This window comes from Cydia pomonella, chromosome 14 (genome assembly GCF_033807575.1).
Source record: "Cydia pomonella isolate Wapato2018A chromosome 14, ilCydPomo1, whole genome shotgun sequence".
Lineage (NCBI taxonomy): Eukaryota > Metazoa > Arthropoda > Insecta > Lepidoptera > Tortricidae > Cydia > Cydia pomonella.
This window is the reverse complement of record NC_084716.1, coordinates 11,211,710-11,228,745: the sequence shown is the minus strand read 5'-3', so window position 1 is coordinate 11,228,745 and position 17,036 is coordinate 11,211,710. Positions and strand designations below refer to the sequence as shown.

At 45.7% G+C, this 17,036-nt stretch overlaps 1 protein-coding gene across 3 annotated transcripts; it reads right to left on the bottom strand.

Annotated features, from left to right (window-relative positions):
- Positions 1-1,846: 1,846 nt before the first annotated feature.
- Positions 1,847-17,002, bottom strand: LOC133524951 (xylosyl- and glucuronyltransferase LARGE2s-like). Of its 3 annotated transcripts, none has more exons than XM_061861114.1 (13): positions 16,705-17,002; positions 16,273-16,532; positions 14,678-14,876; positions 13,841-14,055; positions 12,691-13,020; positions 12,287-12,439; positions 11,804-11,981; positions 10,643-10,773; positions 10,186-10,341; positions 9,073-9,261; positions 4,425-4,517; positions 3,187-3,317; positions 1,847-2,662 (listed from the first exon to the last, which is right to left on the bottom strand). In XM_061861114.1, the coding sequence occupies exons 2-13, from the start codon at positions 16,456-16,458 to the stop codon at positions 2,536-2,538; spliced, it is 2,088 nt and encodes a 695-aa protein (XP_061717098.1). In that variant the 5' UTR covers positions 16,459-16,532; positions 16,705-17,002; the 3' UTR covers positions 1,847-2,535. The 3 variants fall into 3 exon arrangements, with proteins under 3 accessions (XP_061717098.1, XP_061717099.1, XP_061717097.1); XM_061861115.1 differs by having other exon boundaries at positions 16,837-17,002; XM_061861113.1 differs by having other exon boundaries at positions 16,757-17,001.
- Between the last annotated feature and the right edge of the window lie 34 nt (positions 17,003-17,036).

Sequence of the window (17,036 nt, the reverse complement as noted above, 5' to 3'; positions counted from 1 at the left end):
GTAGCCTATGGACGCCTGCAACACCAGAAATATTACATGGACGTTGCCGACCCTTTAAAATCCTGTACTCTCCTTATTTAAAGAACCCCATACTGTAGCCCCTCGGAAAAACCAGCTGAAGCGTCCGCGGGAGGAAATTCCTCTTAAATCGCACAGTACGCGACCATTTAGGTTCTAGGGTGTGAGCAAACACTCTGCCGACAGCGAGCGGTGCGGTGATAGAAAGCGGCCGTTGGCACCAACATGCGTTAACAAGACATGCGTTTACATATCGCCCTTATAATAAAAGTACAGTAAATTACCGATCTAGAATGATAAGCTTCATTAGCACTTAGAGATGATTGAAGTGTGCAAGAAATAAGCCATTACGTACATTAACATTTTATGAATGCGAAAAAGGCAGACCGCAAATGAAAAACGTGACTACTTTCGAGTTTCATAGCGGTCACTAAGGGCCGGCTTGAATGTACAAAACTTAAGGTATATCTTGGAATATACGCTACACCGGGCCGAGCCCGGGCAATAACCGCGAAAATCGAAGATCGTCAATTGCGGGCATTTTTCTCTGTCACTCTAATTACGTCTTAGTGAGAGTAAAAGAGAAAGATCACCGCAATTTGCGAATCCCGATTTTCGCGGTAGGCCCCCGGGCCGAGGCGTCCGACAAGTCATTTTCTATGACGGGTGATCACGTCGTGCTTTCCATAGAAAACGAAGCGCCGGGAGCTCCGGCTCAGCCCCGGCCCGGTCTAGCGTGAGACATCCTTTATAGCTCGTGTCGTCCACGATGACGCGCAGATTTGTCAAATCTAACCATTAATAACATGACATTACGTACAGGGAAACTACACACAGAACACTGGCTGAATCAGACTGGATGCAGACAGGCAAAAGAAGCCATGCCTGGCATCAACGGAAAGCTCACAAGGGCGCTCCTTCAACTAGGGAAGGTCCGACTGAGTATGGTAACCAGTGTCATAACAGGTCATGGACTATTTAACAAACATCTTTTCATAACAGGTGTCACAGACAGTCCCTTATGCCGAGGATGCATGGAGACAGAAGAAACAGCCTCTCACGTGGTGCTGGAATGCAGCGGAGTGGCCCCATACAGGGCAAAACATCTCGGATCCCCGAGAGACCTCCCTGAGGTCCTACTCAACATCAAAGGTTTGATAGGATTCCTCGAGGAGTTGGGCTGGCAAGAGTAGCCAACCCTCCACCCCCCCTTGTCACGCAAAATAGGCGCCAGTCGTCGAGTTGCGGAAAATCGCCCGAACTACAATACAATACAACATGACATTACGAATCAAGGCATGCGTCTTCGAATAACACAATCTATAGTAAATATAATCTCAATTAAATACTTCCAATGGTATTTGACATCATTCCTATTTAAGTCGCGCTTTTGATGTTTGATAGGTAATCGTGTGCATTCTAGATCTGTAGGGTAAATAAATGTTTTTTTTTTTTTGCGAGTCAGTGTCAAGGCCTACCGTTGATAACGACTGTACAAAGGTAAACAGGAGTTTCTTCTTCATCTAGACATTTGTTTCACAGCCTGGGTTTATCAAAAATGTTCAATTATCATAATTATAACCATAGTGCTTCTTAAAGTTAAATTACAGTACATATGGGGCTACTTTATAGCACTAGTGCGAGAAGTAGCATATTATGTTACTGTGTCGAACATTTAAAGGGCCATATGTACTGTAAAACGTTGTACGATACATGTGCGAATAGGTAATTCGCAACTCGTGTCGATTTAAAACACTCCCTTCGGTCGTGTTTTAATTTATCGCCACTCGTTTCGAATTTCCTATTTTTCGCACTTGTATCGTAATGTACTAATTTAACACTTAACAGAAATTGAGAAATTACATATTGCACAATCTTGAATTGTTGCCTTGTTTTTTTTTTTTCGAATTTAAATCGATGAAAGAAATAAAGTGCGTATCATTTTCGCTTACCTTTAAGTTAACTTTTGCTGTCACAATTGACTAGTTAAATTTTTATATACAGTAATAATAATTTCTAGTAAAACTGGTAGATTTATCCCTCACTAGCAAGTACCGTAAGCGCGGGAGAGACTAATTTTATATCAGATATAAACTTGTCATCAAGTCCAACAGGTCCACCAGAGCATCACTAACGAACGTATATATTTATTATTGTTATTACTCTTACTTCAAAATCACCTTAATTCTGAAAAGTAGCGTTCGTAAGCGCTCTGGTGGACTCCTTTAGTCGGCATCCTTGGCCCTCAGTTTGACAGACTCCTTGCCGAAGTGGAGCATACTGTCTTCGAGTGTTACGTTGTTCTTAATACCGTAAGTGCGAGAGGGACTTATTATCGAATATACTAATACATTAACTTGTCATCATGTCCACCAGAGAATCACTAACGAACGCTATTCTTATGATTAAAAAAAATCATAAAGAGTTAGTTGTTTTTCTGTTGGTTGGTCTTCGAAATTAGAATCCATTTGAAAAGTATCAAAAGAGTATCGTTCGTAAGCGCCCTGGTGGACTCCTTTAGTCGGCCTCCTTGGCCCTCAGTTTGACAGGATCCCTGCCGAAGTGGAGCATACTGTCTTCGACTGTTACGTTGTACTTGCGGCGTAGGTCCTCCATGAATTCTAGTTTTAAGAGCGCCAGGCAACTGAAAGACATCATTAATTTGTTAGAAACAAATATGTATTTTGAATGTAATTGTTTTTAAATGTATAGGCGTGAAGTATCATTGTTAACTCGGTAATCTTACTAATACGCACGCAGATGCACATAACACGCATATAGTCTGTTTGGCGCTGTCTCGCTCACACACCGAAGCGGCATGCGGATCCGCATCCAATGTGAAGCCGCAAGTTTCCGATTTAAGTAACACGGCCTCCCAACGAGCATGATCCGTTTATACAGATCGATATTTCTCTTGAACTTTCCTAGATTTTATTGAAACAAGGTGTAGTTTTCAGACGAGTCATGAAGGTAGACGGCCATTATGTATGTTAGTATACTGTGATGTGACTCGCTGTCGGTACTCCTTGTTGGTCCTGAAGGCGGTGATGGCCGACGAGGGAAAGTGCATAATGACTCCCGGTAGGACCACCACCTTGTGTGCCTAGGGCGGCTAGTTCTACGCTGTGGGACACCTGTGGGACCTAGTGTAGTTGTACTGTGACTCACTGTCGGTACTCCTTGTTGGTCCTGAAGGCGGTGATGGCCGGCGAGGGCGCGTGCGGCGTGTGTACTACGAAGGCCCCCGGTAGCACCACCACCTTGTATCCTAGTGCACGTAGTTCTACGCTGTGGGATACCTGCCAATGGAAAATGGACTTTATGTACTGCAGTTTGGAATGATGATAGCTACACTCGGAACTAACGACGACAAGCGACACCAGACGATGCGACATAATCCACTTTTTTTTAATCAACATATTGAAAGGAGTAGTAAATAGGGGATATTACGCAAAACTCTGCATAGGGGCGCGTCTAACAGATACGGAGGGCCTACCGCGAAACACGAAAATCTAAGTTTCGTTATCAGCCTCTCTGTCACTCTTGCATATTCGAGCGATAAAGAGGCATATAACGAATTTTCGCGGTAGTCATCTGTAAACAAACCGCCTTGATGCATCATTTATCATATTGAAAACTTTTCAAAAAACTGTTTAAGGCATAGTAATAAATGTATAAGTTACTCTATAGGTTTACAATACGTGATAGTGCTGCTCTCTGGCGGCAGAACATTGCAGTAATATTCCCTATTCACTGTGACTTGAGACGTCACATGTTCTCACACTAGTATAAAGTTTTATTTCATAAAAAAAGCTAATTTTACTAGTTATTTTACTACCTTATTTAGAGTATTTAGTAAGGGCATAGCTACCAATGATGATGCATTAAACGAAATGAGGCATAATCCGAATCTAATCATACCTGGGGAGCTAGCCAAGATGACAATCATGAATAGAAAACGCCAATTAATGTATGGAAATAGTCTCGTGACTTTTCGTAGCATCTGTCAACCCAAAACATTTTTTTCTTTCGTATGTCGTCATTGTAAGATGTAAGATGTTATCTTGGTTAGGTCCCCCTAGGTTAATATATTTATTATGGAAGGTAGAGGCAAGGAACAGAATCTCCTTAGGCAGAACTGTTGCAAAAGTGTCCAGCTATCAGTTATAAAAAATAGTTCCAAATCTCTCCAAAGTAGCGCTAGAGTAGCTAAGAACCTAGGCGCTATTGACGGAGTAAAGTGCGCTGTCTATGATTAGATTTTTTTCTCAAGTATTCTAGGTATTGTAGCGCCACTTATTAATGTTTTTTTGTCGGACACTTTTTGGTATATGGAGATTCTGTTCGTTGCCTCTACCTTCCGTAATATTTATCTTAAATTAAAATGCCTAATATATATAACTTACCTTATTCCACCCAAAGCCGGAAAACCTTGTGTCATACTTAGGCACGGAACGATGTACTACAATGTACGGTTCGTAATGATTCTCCCAATCCACCTGCAACGGGATAGTACTCTTTTATAATAATGCGACCGAAGTCTGGATTCATCTGGATCAAATTAAAGCTGTCCTACTACACACTACACAGGTTCTTCGACTATACAGGCCATTTTATTTAAAGTTGTGCAATTTCTTTAATTTGCAAATTTTAAAGTTATTTCTGTTACGAGCTCTTTCGTTCCTTATAGGAAAAAAGTATTTTATTTACATTACTTTACCATTTTCCATAGATTTTGCACAGTGTAAAAAGTAACAGAGGACCGATGAATTTGATGTTTGCGTTGTCTTGTCAAGGGTTGTCACTTTTATACAACTGCCCAAAAGGACAGCTGGATAAAACAATATGGGCAGCCCTGTAAGCAGTACCGAGCTACTAACAATGGCGACGTATGCAGATCCAGTGCGCGCGAACCGCCCGCCCCCGGCCCCTCGCACCCCGCAGGATTGCCATGTCTACGTTGAATGACTGTATTGTATGATAACATCGGCAATGGAATGGAAAGAACGAAAATGAATGGAAATGATGCATCACTTTTTTTCCTATTAGTATCGTAAGTCCTCACGGCTACCTGGGACATGGCCGTGAAACACTCTGTGCGTTAGTTCATCTATTTGCCCCTCTATCGCTTTAATATGCAAGAGCGGCAGAGAGGCAAACAAAAAAACGTGGTAAAATTAGACAGAAGGAAAAATGGTTTTTTAAGTATTATTTTCATTCATGTTCACACTTATAAGTTCCAAACATTGTTCTAAATAAAATCTGGAGGAAATAACTATTTTCACCCATTTTATCCACCAATCATTGTAGCGACTGTTCTAATTGCAGTTTACAATAAATAAAGAGAAATTCGTTCACGTTGTATCGATCGAAATCTAAGTTATTTGCTGCATAACTTCACAGAAAAGGTTTAGAATCTCTGGGTCCTGTGATCTTGACACCACAGACTAAACACACGCCGTATTATGAAGCGTTTAAAAACGAGCACGTGATCACCACACATTAAGTAAATTACTTATAAAATGGAACAGGAGCAGCACAACTCGGCTGTATACAACACCATTTTATTCTATAATAGCGTAGGCCCAGCCGAACCCCTAAAGCTTAATTTTTGTAAATATTTTTAATTTACATGAATACTTATCGTAATTGTAGGCGTAACCGAAATAAGCGATCGCGCTCCCATACCAAATTTTTACTGGAGTGCTTATGTGTGGTGACCTCGATTGTCCTATGTGATCCGTCTAGTGTTTAGGTTTTAGTAGTTGTGGTCCGTAGTAGCAAGTAGGAGACACTGACCTGGTAGGGTTGCGTGGCGCGCGCCCAGCGGCTGTAGTTGGTGGCGCGGTGGCTGGGCGGCCACTCGAGCGCGCGGAAGTATTAGACACTGACCTGGTAGGGTTGCGTGGCGCGCGCCCAGCGGCTGTAGTTGGTGGCGCGGTGGCTGGGCGGCCACTCGAGCGCGCGGAAGTATTAGACACTGACCTGGTAGAGTTGCGTGGCGCGCGCCCAGCGGCTGTAGTTGGTGGCGCGGTGGCCGGGCGGCCACTCGAGCGCGCGGAAGTATTAGACACTGACCTGGTAGGGTTGCGTGGCGCGCGCCCAGCGGCTGTAGTTGGTGGCGCGGTGGCCGGGCGGCCACTCGAGCGCGCGGAAGTATTAGACACTGACCTGGTAGGGTTGCGTGGCGCGCGCCCAGCGGCTGTAGTTGGTGGCGCGGTGGCCGGGCGGCCACTCGAGCGCGCGGAAGTATTAGACACTGACCTGGTAGGGTTGCGTGGCGCGCGCCCAGCGGCTGTAGTTGGTGGCGCGGTGGCCGGGCGGCCACTCGAGCGCGCGGAAGTATTAGACACTGACCTGGTAGGGTTGCGTGGCGCGCGCCCTGCGGCTGTAGTTGGTGGCGCGGTGGCCGGGCGGCCACTCGAGCGCGCGGAAGTATTAGACACTGACCTGGTAGGGTTGCGTGGCTCGCGCCCAGCGGCTGTAGTTGGTGGCGCGGTGGCCGGGCGGCCACTCGAGCGCGCGGAAGTATTAGACACTGACCTGGTAGGGTTGCGTGGCGCGCGCCCAGCGGCTGTAGTTGGTGGCGCGGTGGCTGGGCGGCCACTCGAGCGCGCGGAAGTATTAGATACTGACCTGGTAGGGTTGCGTGGCGCGCGCCCAGCGGCTGTAGTTGGTGGCGCGGTGGCCGGGCGGCCACTCGAGCGCGCGGAAGTATTAGACACTGACCTGGTAGGGTTGCGTGGCGCGCGCCCAGCGGCTGTAGTTGGTGGCGCGGTGGCCGGGCGGCCACTCGAGCGCGCGGAAGTATTAGACACTGACCTGGTAGGGTTGCGTGGCGCGCGCCCAGCGGCTGTAGTTGGTGGCGCGGTGGCCGGGCGGCCACTCGAGCGCGCGGAAGTATTAGACACTGACCTGGTAGGGTTGCGTGGCGCGCGCCCAGCGGCTGTAGTTGGTGGCGCGGTGGCCGGGCGGCCACTCGAGCGCGCGGAAGTATTAGACACTGACCTGGTAGGGTTGCGTGGCGCGCGCCCAGCGGCTGTAGTTGGTGGCGCGGTGGCCGGGCGGCCACTCGAGCGCGCGGAAGTATTAGACACTGACCTGGTAGGGTTGCGTGGCGCGCGCCCAGCGGCTGTAGTTGGTGGCGCGGTGGCCGGGCGGCCACTCGAGCGCGCGGAAGTATTAGACACTGACCTGGTAGGGTTGCGTGGCGCGCGCCCAGCGGCTGTAGTTGGTGGCGCGGTGGCCGGGCGGCCACTCGAGCGCGCGGAAGTATTAGACACTGACCTGGTAGGGTTGCGTGGCGCGCGCCCTGCGGCTGTAGTTGGTGGCGCGGTGGCCGGGCGGCCACTCGAGCGCGCGGAAGTATTAGACACTGACCTGGTAGGGTTGCGTGGCTCGCGCCCAGCGGCTGTAGTTGGTGGCGCGGTGGCCGGGCGGCCACTCGAGCGCGCGGAAGTATTAGACACTGACCTGGTAGGGTTGCGTGGCGCGCGCCCAGCGGCTGTAGTTGGTGGCGCGGTGGCCGGGCGGCCACTCGAGCGCGCGGAAGTATTAGACACTGACCTGGTAGGGTTGCGTGGCGCGCGCCCAGCGGCTGTAGTTGGTGGCGCGGTGGCTGGGCGGCCACTCGAGCGCGCGGAAGTATTAGACACTGACCTGGTAGAGTTGCGTGGCGCGCGCCCAGCGGCTGTAGTTGGTGGCGCGGTGGCCGGGCGGCCACTCGAGCGCGCGTAAGTATTAGACACTGACCTGGTAGGGTTGCGTGGCGCGCGCCCAGCGGCTGTAGTTGGTGGAGCGGTGGCCGGGCGGCCACTCGAGCGCGCGGAAGTATTAGACACTGACCTGGTAGGGTTGCGTGGCGCGCGCCCAGCGGCTGTAGTTGGTGGCGCGGTGGCCGGGCGGCCACTCGAGCGCGCGGAAGTATTAGACACTGACCTGGTAGGGTTGCGTGGCGCGCGCCCAGCGGCTGTAGTTGGTGGCGCGGTGGCCGGGCGGCCACTCGAGCGCGCAGAAGTATTAGACACTGACCTGGTAGGGTTGCGTGGCGCGCGCCCAGCGGCTGTAGTTGGTGGCGCGGTGGCCGGGCGGCCACTCGAGCGCGCGGAAGTATTAGACACTGACCTGGTAGGGTTGCGTGGCTCGCGCCCAGCGGCTGTAGTTGGTGGCGCGGTGGCCGGGCGGCCACTCGAGCGCGCGGAAGTATTAGACACTGACCTGGTAGGGTTGCGTGGCTTGCGTCCAGCGGCTGTAGTTGGTGGCGCGGTGGCCGGGCGGCCACTCGAGCGCGCGGAAGTATTAGACACTGACCTGGTAGGGTTGCGTGGCGCGCGCCCAGCGGCTGTAGTTGGTGGCGCGGTGGCCGGGCGGCCACTCGAGCGCGCGGAAGTATTAGACACTGACCTGGTAGGGTTGCGTGGCGCGCGCCCAGCGGCTGTAGTTGGTGGCGCGGTGGCCGGGCGGCCACTCGAGCGCGCGGAAGTATTAGACACTGACCTGGTAGGGTTGCGTGGCGCGCGCCCAGCGGCTGTAGTTGGTGGCGCGGTGGCCGGGCGGCCACTCGAGCGCGCGGAAGTATTAGACACTGACCTGGTAGGGTTGCGTGGCGCGCGCCCAGCGGCTGTAGTTGGTGGCGCGGTGGCCGGGCGGCCACTCGAGCGCGCGGAAGTATTAGACACTGACCTGGTAGGGTTGCGTGGCGCGCGCCCAGCGGCTGTAGTTGGTGGCGCGGTGGCCGGGCGGCCACTCGAGCGCGCGGAAGTATTAGACACTGACCTGGTAGGGTTGCGTGGCGCGCGCCCAGCGGCTGTAGTTGGTGGCGCGGTGACCGGGCGGCCACTCGAGCGCGCGGAAGTATTAGACACTGACCTGGTAGGGTTGCGTGGCGCGCGCCCAGCGGCTGTAGTTGGTGGCGCGGTGGCCGGGCGGCCACTCGAGCGCGCGGAAGTATTAGACACTGACCTGGTAGGGTTGCGTGGCGCGCGCCCAGCGGCTGTAGTTGGTGGCGCGGTGGCCGGGCGGCCACTCGAGCGCGCGGAAGTATTAGACACTGACCTGGTAGGGTTGCGTGGCGCGCGCCCAGCGGCTGTAGTTGGTGGCGCGGTGGCCGGGCGGCCACTCGAGCGCGCGGAAGGGCGCCACGTCGGCGCCGCGCCGCGCGGTGAGGCGCGCCAGCAGCGCCGTCTTGTTGCGCGGCGGGGACAGCCGGTAGCGGCGCGTCTCGAACGCGGCGACCACTAGACACTGGACAAAGTAAACAGATCGAATGCGTATTTTTAAATTAAATAGCGAGTTAATTCTGGAGCGCGCGCACGCCACTCAAAGTCAATTTCTTATAATTTCGTATTCAATTTTCAAATTGTGAATTAAGTAATAAATTAGTCAAAGATATTGCAGGTGTAAGTATTGTCCGCCTGGACCCTTTGTTCTTTTTTCTTACACTTTCTTGGTATTATCCTCGCAAGCCTGAATAGCGCGTTACATTTGAGGTCACGTGGAGCGGGGACAAATTTGAATACACCAAATGAGCCATGCTGCATAATTGTATTTTATTTATTTATTTAGAAACAAACAGTAATTTAATATGGATTAGTTAAACGTTGTAGCGATTTCACAATTGTCTGTGGTCAGATTGCGTTTAACTAATTTTATTTTTGCCACACGCTTGAAACGTGTGTTACGATTTTATAGTTTTTTGTTTTCTGTGCTTACACCGCTGAACCGACTTAAATTAAATTTGGTATCAACATCCTTCAACATGGTCACTGTTCTTTCTTGGGACTCCTCCCAGGAAAGGAAAGTCTAGTTTTTGACCTCAAAATCATTCCTTAAGGAGGTCAAAAATAAAAACAATTTTACGCAGAAGAAGTCGCGGGCAGAAGCAATTAACTAGTCTATAAAAATCCTCCCTACTAGACGATTTTAATGGATGCACAAGAGCAAATAGAAAATACAAGACTCAAAATTGGGCGATCGATCCGATCCGATCCGATCCGATCGATTCGATCGTTCGTACCCAACTCATCTACGGAAGCTTACCAGAAGCGTGCGAGCATTCCCACCTTTTGGTTTACACGTTTTAGGGACTTCGTTTTTGTTTAAACAAAAAGGTAGAAAATGAAGGATAGACAATTTTCAGCAGACAGTATCTGCTCGATAAAACCTTACCATTTTCTGCGGATACGGGTTCACCAGCTTAATGACAGATCGCAGATGGTCGTAGAGCCCCGCCATAGGCACGAAATCCACGTCCATGAGAAACACGTACGGTGTGTTCACGTTTTCTAGCGCCACGTTGCGGAGGTAATTCACTGGGTAGTGCGTCTAGAAAATTGGACCTTATATGTAGAAGGATAAGATAGAAATTACAACAATGATATATCGTCTGGGACGCACATTCAGAATCAGAATTAATTGATTCTTGATTCTGATTCTGATTCATGGTGTCAGTAATAGCTGAAGAGATCGATGTATATTTGTCGCTTGGGAAACAGGACCTTATTATTTTGAACATAAGGTATAAATTACTGTGGAATATGCAACTCTAGACAAAAAATATGCTTAGAGTTTGGAGTAATACATTACATGCTGTGCGTTAATATTAAAGTATCAAAAAAGTACTTACAGCCTCGTGTTTGAAGACGAGATGGTATCCGATGTTTTTCCTAACACTGAGCGTATCAGAGAAATCCTTGATGAAGCTCTCTAGAACTCCCACTTCACAATCAGATAGGTATATCGCGGCACTCAGAGGGCCTGCCAAATGATATAAGAAACACAGAATTTATTTTCAATCAAATATACATTGTAAAGAGATCCAGAGACCTCGCAACAAACCGCATGCGATTTTCAATATTTGCCGGCTAAATAGATGTTTCGAATTCAATCGGTAGGGAGCGTGCATGAACTATAGGAGGCAGCACAGGAGCCGTCAGATTTTTGGCGCGAGGCGTAAATGTGATGTTTATTGTTCCAATGTAGCCCACAAGATGGCAGAATCTACCATGCACAACAAAACACGTGATGTGTAAATTTACATGTTTTTTGTTCCGATTCAGGCCACAAGATGGCAGACCCTCCAACGCGCATGGTCCCTATAGATCAAATGCCGAAATGTCTAAATCACATGCAATTATCGGTGACGTCTGTGCAGTCTATTGGGTATATATAATTGACAGCTAATGTAGACAGCACTGAACTGCACGGCTTAGGTGAATTTGAAAGCCTACCGCGAAAATAAAATCTGAAGTCCGTTATCAGTGGCAGATAACGAAACTTCGATCTCCGATTTTCATTTGAACGGAAGGCCCCCTTCTTCTAGGCAAGGTTTGCATTTACGTTTGATAATTCAGTTAAGTACTACAAAACTTATTTTAATTTTTTTTTATTGACCCCTACAGGCCCATTTTCTTCAGCTATCAAATTCGGGGCACGACTTTAAGTACACACCTCATCCACTCAATGAATGTTTTCAATACAAATAAAACAATGCATATTTTTCTAAATCAGTCACACATTATGATGCGGTCAAATACTGAAGTAAATAACGAGCCAGAGAGAATTGATCTTCATCACATTATTATACCGCATAAAGTGTCTGATAAAAATGCTCATGCTCACGTAAGTAGGAACTCCGCAGAGTTATTTCTAATGCTATACAAACAAAGTTTAATCTGTAGCGCATCAGCACCTCACAGTGAAATTTGAAAAGTGTCTGAAATACGATTGAATTTATTATAATATAGTTTATTTTATGTACAAAAGTGGCCAAACTTTTAATAATTACCTTCCCAATGCTTCACAAGCCTTTCTAAGAACTGCAGTCGGTCCATGGAGAGCTGCAGCACCAGTGTGACGTCAAAATTGTCCACGTTCGTGTAGCTATAGTCCATGTAGTACAGGTGTGTGCGCAGCTTTATGTTCTGCGCTGCGCGGAATTTCATACAACGGCTGGGGTTCGCGGTCTGGAAAATATAATTAGATTTAAGTCCTCCCAAGCGTCGGCGTCTAGCCAACTATACTTGCTGCTCAAAGCAACGTTGGCGCAACTGCGCAGCGACACCATTTTCCATAGCGCTGACGAGACATCAACGTTCTATAGACGGTAGGTTCCTCTTATGGGTGATTTTAGGGAAATAAATTATGCTACTTTTAACAGATTTAGACGGCAACCGTCGGTGGAGGTCGGGTCACGCCGGTGCAGCTTCTCTTGAAACTGGTTACCACCGAAGTAGACGTAAGAAGGGTGGATGCTTCGGAAGTACGCTACCTTCACGGTGACTGCTTCGGCGCGGTCACATCGATGCAGCTTCTCTCGAAGCTGGTTACCGTCGAAGTTGACGTAAGACAGGTGGATACTTCGGAAGTATTCCACGTCGGGGATGTTGACGTTGTACTTCTTTGGGGAGTTCCAGTGGATTATCTAAAATGTAATGATATTAGTCAACTAGTTTATCCTTTGAGACTAGTTTTTAGTGACATATAAATTTTAAAATTTCATGTGAATATAATACTAGTACTGAGTACGTAAATCGAAATTTCGTTTTCTGCTTCTCTCGTATATTCGAATTACGAACGATAGAGAGGCAGATACGAAATTTCGTTTTTAGTGTTTCCCGGCAGGCCCACTCAGTCTTACAAAAAAAAAACGTAAATATAAATACGACAACTCGCCTTAATATTATTTACATCTTCCCCATAACAAGTTTTCGCTAGCGTCTCCGTCGACATTTGTACATTATACTGGCAGCTAATATTATAAACAATCTTTGGTGTTTTTTTTATCATGGCATTGATGACGTCCTGATCAGCCAGCGCCGTGGTCTTCAGCCGGTCTATATTGTCGTTGACCGCGTCGTGCCATAGAGTCGTCCAGTCTGTGATGGTCCGAATTTTGTGCAAGTCTAACAACATCACACCTGTGTTATACCCTCGACCGAGCGCGGGCCATCTGATTTCGGTATTCTGGTACCAGTTGCTCTCATTTTCCACTAGGCCGATGTACTGAAAAAGGATAACAGGTTAAACAAGTTCTGGGCGAATCAGATTTTATTTATTCTTCCTTCCTTTATTGCACCATGGTAATTACAAAATGGTATTTACTTGCGAAAGAGTAAGTGCCTCATGGACCCAGAATGGGTATGGAAATTTTATCCTTAAAACTAACTTAAGTGCTAATACATACATATTTTGGGGAAGTATCTGCAGAATATTTATTATGGTGAAGGATATGCGACAGGGGCTCAAAAAAACGTGGGCTCCATTTTTGCTTGCATCGTTAAAATGACGTGCACATTAAATAAACAAATAGTATAGTAGATACATCTATATCATTCATATCATAATACGAGTATTTTGATATCAATGATAATCGTGCTTCGATTCAGTCACTGGTAGCGCTGCTCTAAATTTGAGTAAACTTATCTTTTTTGATGAAGAGATTAATGGTATGTATAATGTTAATGGTTGATAAACTATATGAAAACGGAGAAAAGTCACGAGATGTCGGGCGAAATTGGTGTAACTTTGACTGCGCCGGGCGCAGATGGGAATAGGTGCATTCATATGAATGTGTGCATGTATGGCGTGTGTGTGTGTGGTTACGTGGGGCGGGGATAGATGGGAATGATTCATATGAATGCACCCATTTCTGGCTTTCTGCATCGACCCCTACTACCCCTAGGAGGTCACAGCAAAGTTTCTAATAAGAACAAGTGAATCATAATGATTCCGCTTGGTCGTACTTAACCCACCTGCTGAGTATAGCGGTTTCGGCCATATGCCCAACAATGTGACTCATATACCTGTCGAATAATCAACATACCTGCTGGTCCGTCATATTTCGGAACATGTTCCACAGTTCCATGATATCACACAAAAAGGTCAGATCGGAATCCAGCACTATCACTCGCCGCAGTGTCGCCGGCAGTATGTCCGGGAACAACAGCTTGACCAGAGCATACACGCCGGAGTAGTGGCTTGTTGGGATCCATGCCACGCGGTTTAAGATGCTCTGAGCGTTGTAAGTGGTGTATTGCACTGGAATATAATAAAATAAAATAGCCTTTTATTTCTTGCGAATTTTAATATTGTGTGTTCTTTAGAATTAGTCTTAAGTTCACTTATAGTTTTTTAATGTTAGTTCTAAAATTATTTTTAAATGAATTTTAATATGTAGCAAGAACCCCGTCTTGGCAGGTGAAGGCCTCCTTGCACTGGAATAAACCAAGGTATTTGTAAAATAATTTAGCTCGTCGTCCAAAGAAGACCCCATACTAATACTATAACAAAAAGTCTAAAGTCAGTCAATTTTTTAAATAGTTTTATGACCCAGTCCTAGGATGCTTGTAATAGGACAAAAACTTTACGTTACCATTACTATTATTTAAAATTCGCACTAAAGCAGATTGATGTTTATGTTTAACTCAGTGATACCCACATCTTTGAGTCATATGCATAAGTTTCAACTGATTTGGTATGAAACTGCGAAAATAATGCCGTACAGAGAAATGAATGTCCAACAGCTATTATTTATTTCTTTTATTTACTGTTATTACCTATTCTTCCATTACATAAAAAAAGTAGTAAAAGGTATGCTTGATATATTTTTCTCCAATTACAATATTTAAAATTCCGCATCACATAGAATCAAATTACCTACCATCAGGTAGATCCCAGGTCTCAAACAGATGCTTCGTTGTGTGCTCAGACACCACATCCACTATGAGATGGAAGTGCACAGGGTTTTGCCGGTGGTGTAGCAATGACTTCAGCATCGGTGACACTATCCTTGGGCATTTGCTCATGCAGACCAGAGCCACATGGATGGTCTCGCAGAGTGTGCCTGGTGCGTCTGGAATCTGGACAAGATGTATTTATTTATTCAGTAGGCAGGCAGTTGTGACAACTGGCACAGGACAATTTTTGCGCTTTTGAATTTGAGCCTATTTTTATTTGTATAAGAATTCAAAACTCGAATTTGTACTTATACAAGTATGCAGGGAATTATGAGGTTAATACATTCTAATAACTATTTTTCTCAATATTTGTTTGCTTTTTCAAAAAACATTTACAGTGGCATAATATACACGAGAAAAACGTAGCAATATTTATAAATACAACAGCCAGTATTTAGATAAATATCACACTATAATAATCTTATCTAACTAGCTTATTTAAAGCTTCTAAAAAGATTATATGCTTCTGTGTGATATATAATAAATAATAATGCACTTTGTGAATTCATTGAGAAATTGAAAACTAAAACAGCTATCTACTATTATTTCATAAAATGAATGAGAATAATTTTCTGATTTCTTGAGCACTTTGTGACAGAAACTGTTGGTTATAATATAACAAGTATCACTATCTTTAAGCAATTAATTTCATATAGGTCAGGGGTTCCCAAACTGTGTGCTGGGGCGCCCTGGTGCACCATAGACAGTAAAGAGGAGCACTGTGAGCCAATACTCCCAGTGTGGGATAAGACTCAAGTCCTATGAGTCCCCTGCTGTAAGACTTGACTCAGTTTTTCAGACTCTAGTCATTAAATCAAAACTTGAGTCCCTATCAAGACCTTAGTCTTTTTTAAAGACTTGAACCCTTTAAATAGAACTCTCAAATTATACACAAATCATTAAAAACAACCATTTTCCTTTGAATTACTCATACATAGAACCTATGAATTTTTTGACAAAGTCAGTATACAAAGACTAGAGTTCTTTTAAGTTGCATTTAAAAAATCAATAAAGCATGCGACTCGGGACTTAAAAACTTGGAAGTATTTATTTATTTATCGCCTCATATCAGAAATACATTTTTATACTGTATCTATAGTTTTCCTTAATCTACGATAGTCGATAACCGATACTGTGTGCCTTTGTGCAAAGGCCTCCCCCAATATTCTCCACTCTTCCTTATTTTGCACTAATCTGGTCCATGTTTTAGTCCTTCCAGCCATGTCTTCTATTTCATCGGACCATCTTTTAAATTGCCTACCTCTGTTTCTTTTATGTCCTCTAGGATAGGAAAAACTTGGAAGTAATTAAAACGCAAAGGCGTGTAAAACAACTGGAGTTCTTAAAATTTTGACATAAAAAATTCGAGTTCTTACCAACTCTAAAAACACTTCACTATGCTACCTATCTATTGCGAATAGCCTGGTTGGCGCTAGCGCCACGATTAAATTTTAAACTTGCAAGTGCATCACAGACTGAAAAGGATTGGGAACCCTTGATATAGGTACTTAGTACTTACATAAGGCACTTGCAACCCCTTTCTAGAATCGACTTGTAGCACCTTGTTCTGTGTCTCCAGGATGCTTATCCGGGATATTAGCCACCAGTAATACACCACAGATACCGCTATCCATATCCCAAACGGCACTCCTAGCCAGGGTCGAAGAAATATGAAGGAGAGAACATTTTTGGGTCTCATTGTCATTGTTATGTATGAAACATGTTCATTGTAGGAAGCATCTTTAATTCCACACACACATCTATCTGTAATGCATATACCTGAAAAATGTTTCATTCTTAAGTTATTTTAGTAAGAGCTTAATACGAGGCTTTTTTGTTTACGCCGTGCGGCATAAAAAGAACTTAATTAGTTTCTTGCTGTAAATAGGCAAAAGTTTTCAGGTTTCGTTGATAAATCGAAGATAGATCGTTAATATCAAGCATTACTTACTACGCCATACAGGAACAGCTTAATTAATATTAATTCAAAAAGCACAACAAACCTAACGCTCTGTATAAATAAACTGGCCCAGGTTTAAACTTTACAGTATAAGTTTACTGCCTACTGTCATGTAATACCTACTTCACAACAAATTAATTCGGTATTTTGTTTAATATCTCTTTTATTATGAAATAGCAGAAAATATACAAAACGAAATCACACAGTGCACTGCCGTCATAAATCGACTATTTGACATTGACAACCCTAAATGTCATCGGCACATGATGTGCGTTACGTTTCATTTCACGCTTCCTGATCTGACGTCCAATATAAAAGATTTT

Bases quoted from the DNA above. Each gene is read 5' to 3' on its own strand.
- LOC133524951 (XM_061861114.1), bottom strand. From the start codon at position 16,458: ATGACAATGAGACCCAAAAATGTTCTCTCCTTCATATTTCTTCGACCC. The intron at 11,982-12,286 runs GTAGCGTACTTC...TATATTTTCCAG, and splicing joins CCGAAGCAGTCACCGTGAAG to ACCGCGAACCCCAGCCGTTG. The intron at 10,774-11,803 runs GTAATTATTAAA...ATCATTTGGCAG, and splicing joins GCTTGTGAAGCATTGGGAAG to GCCCTCTGAGTGCCGCGATA.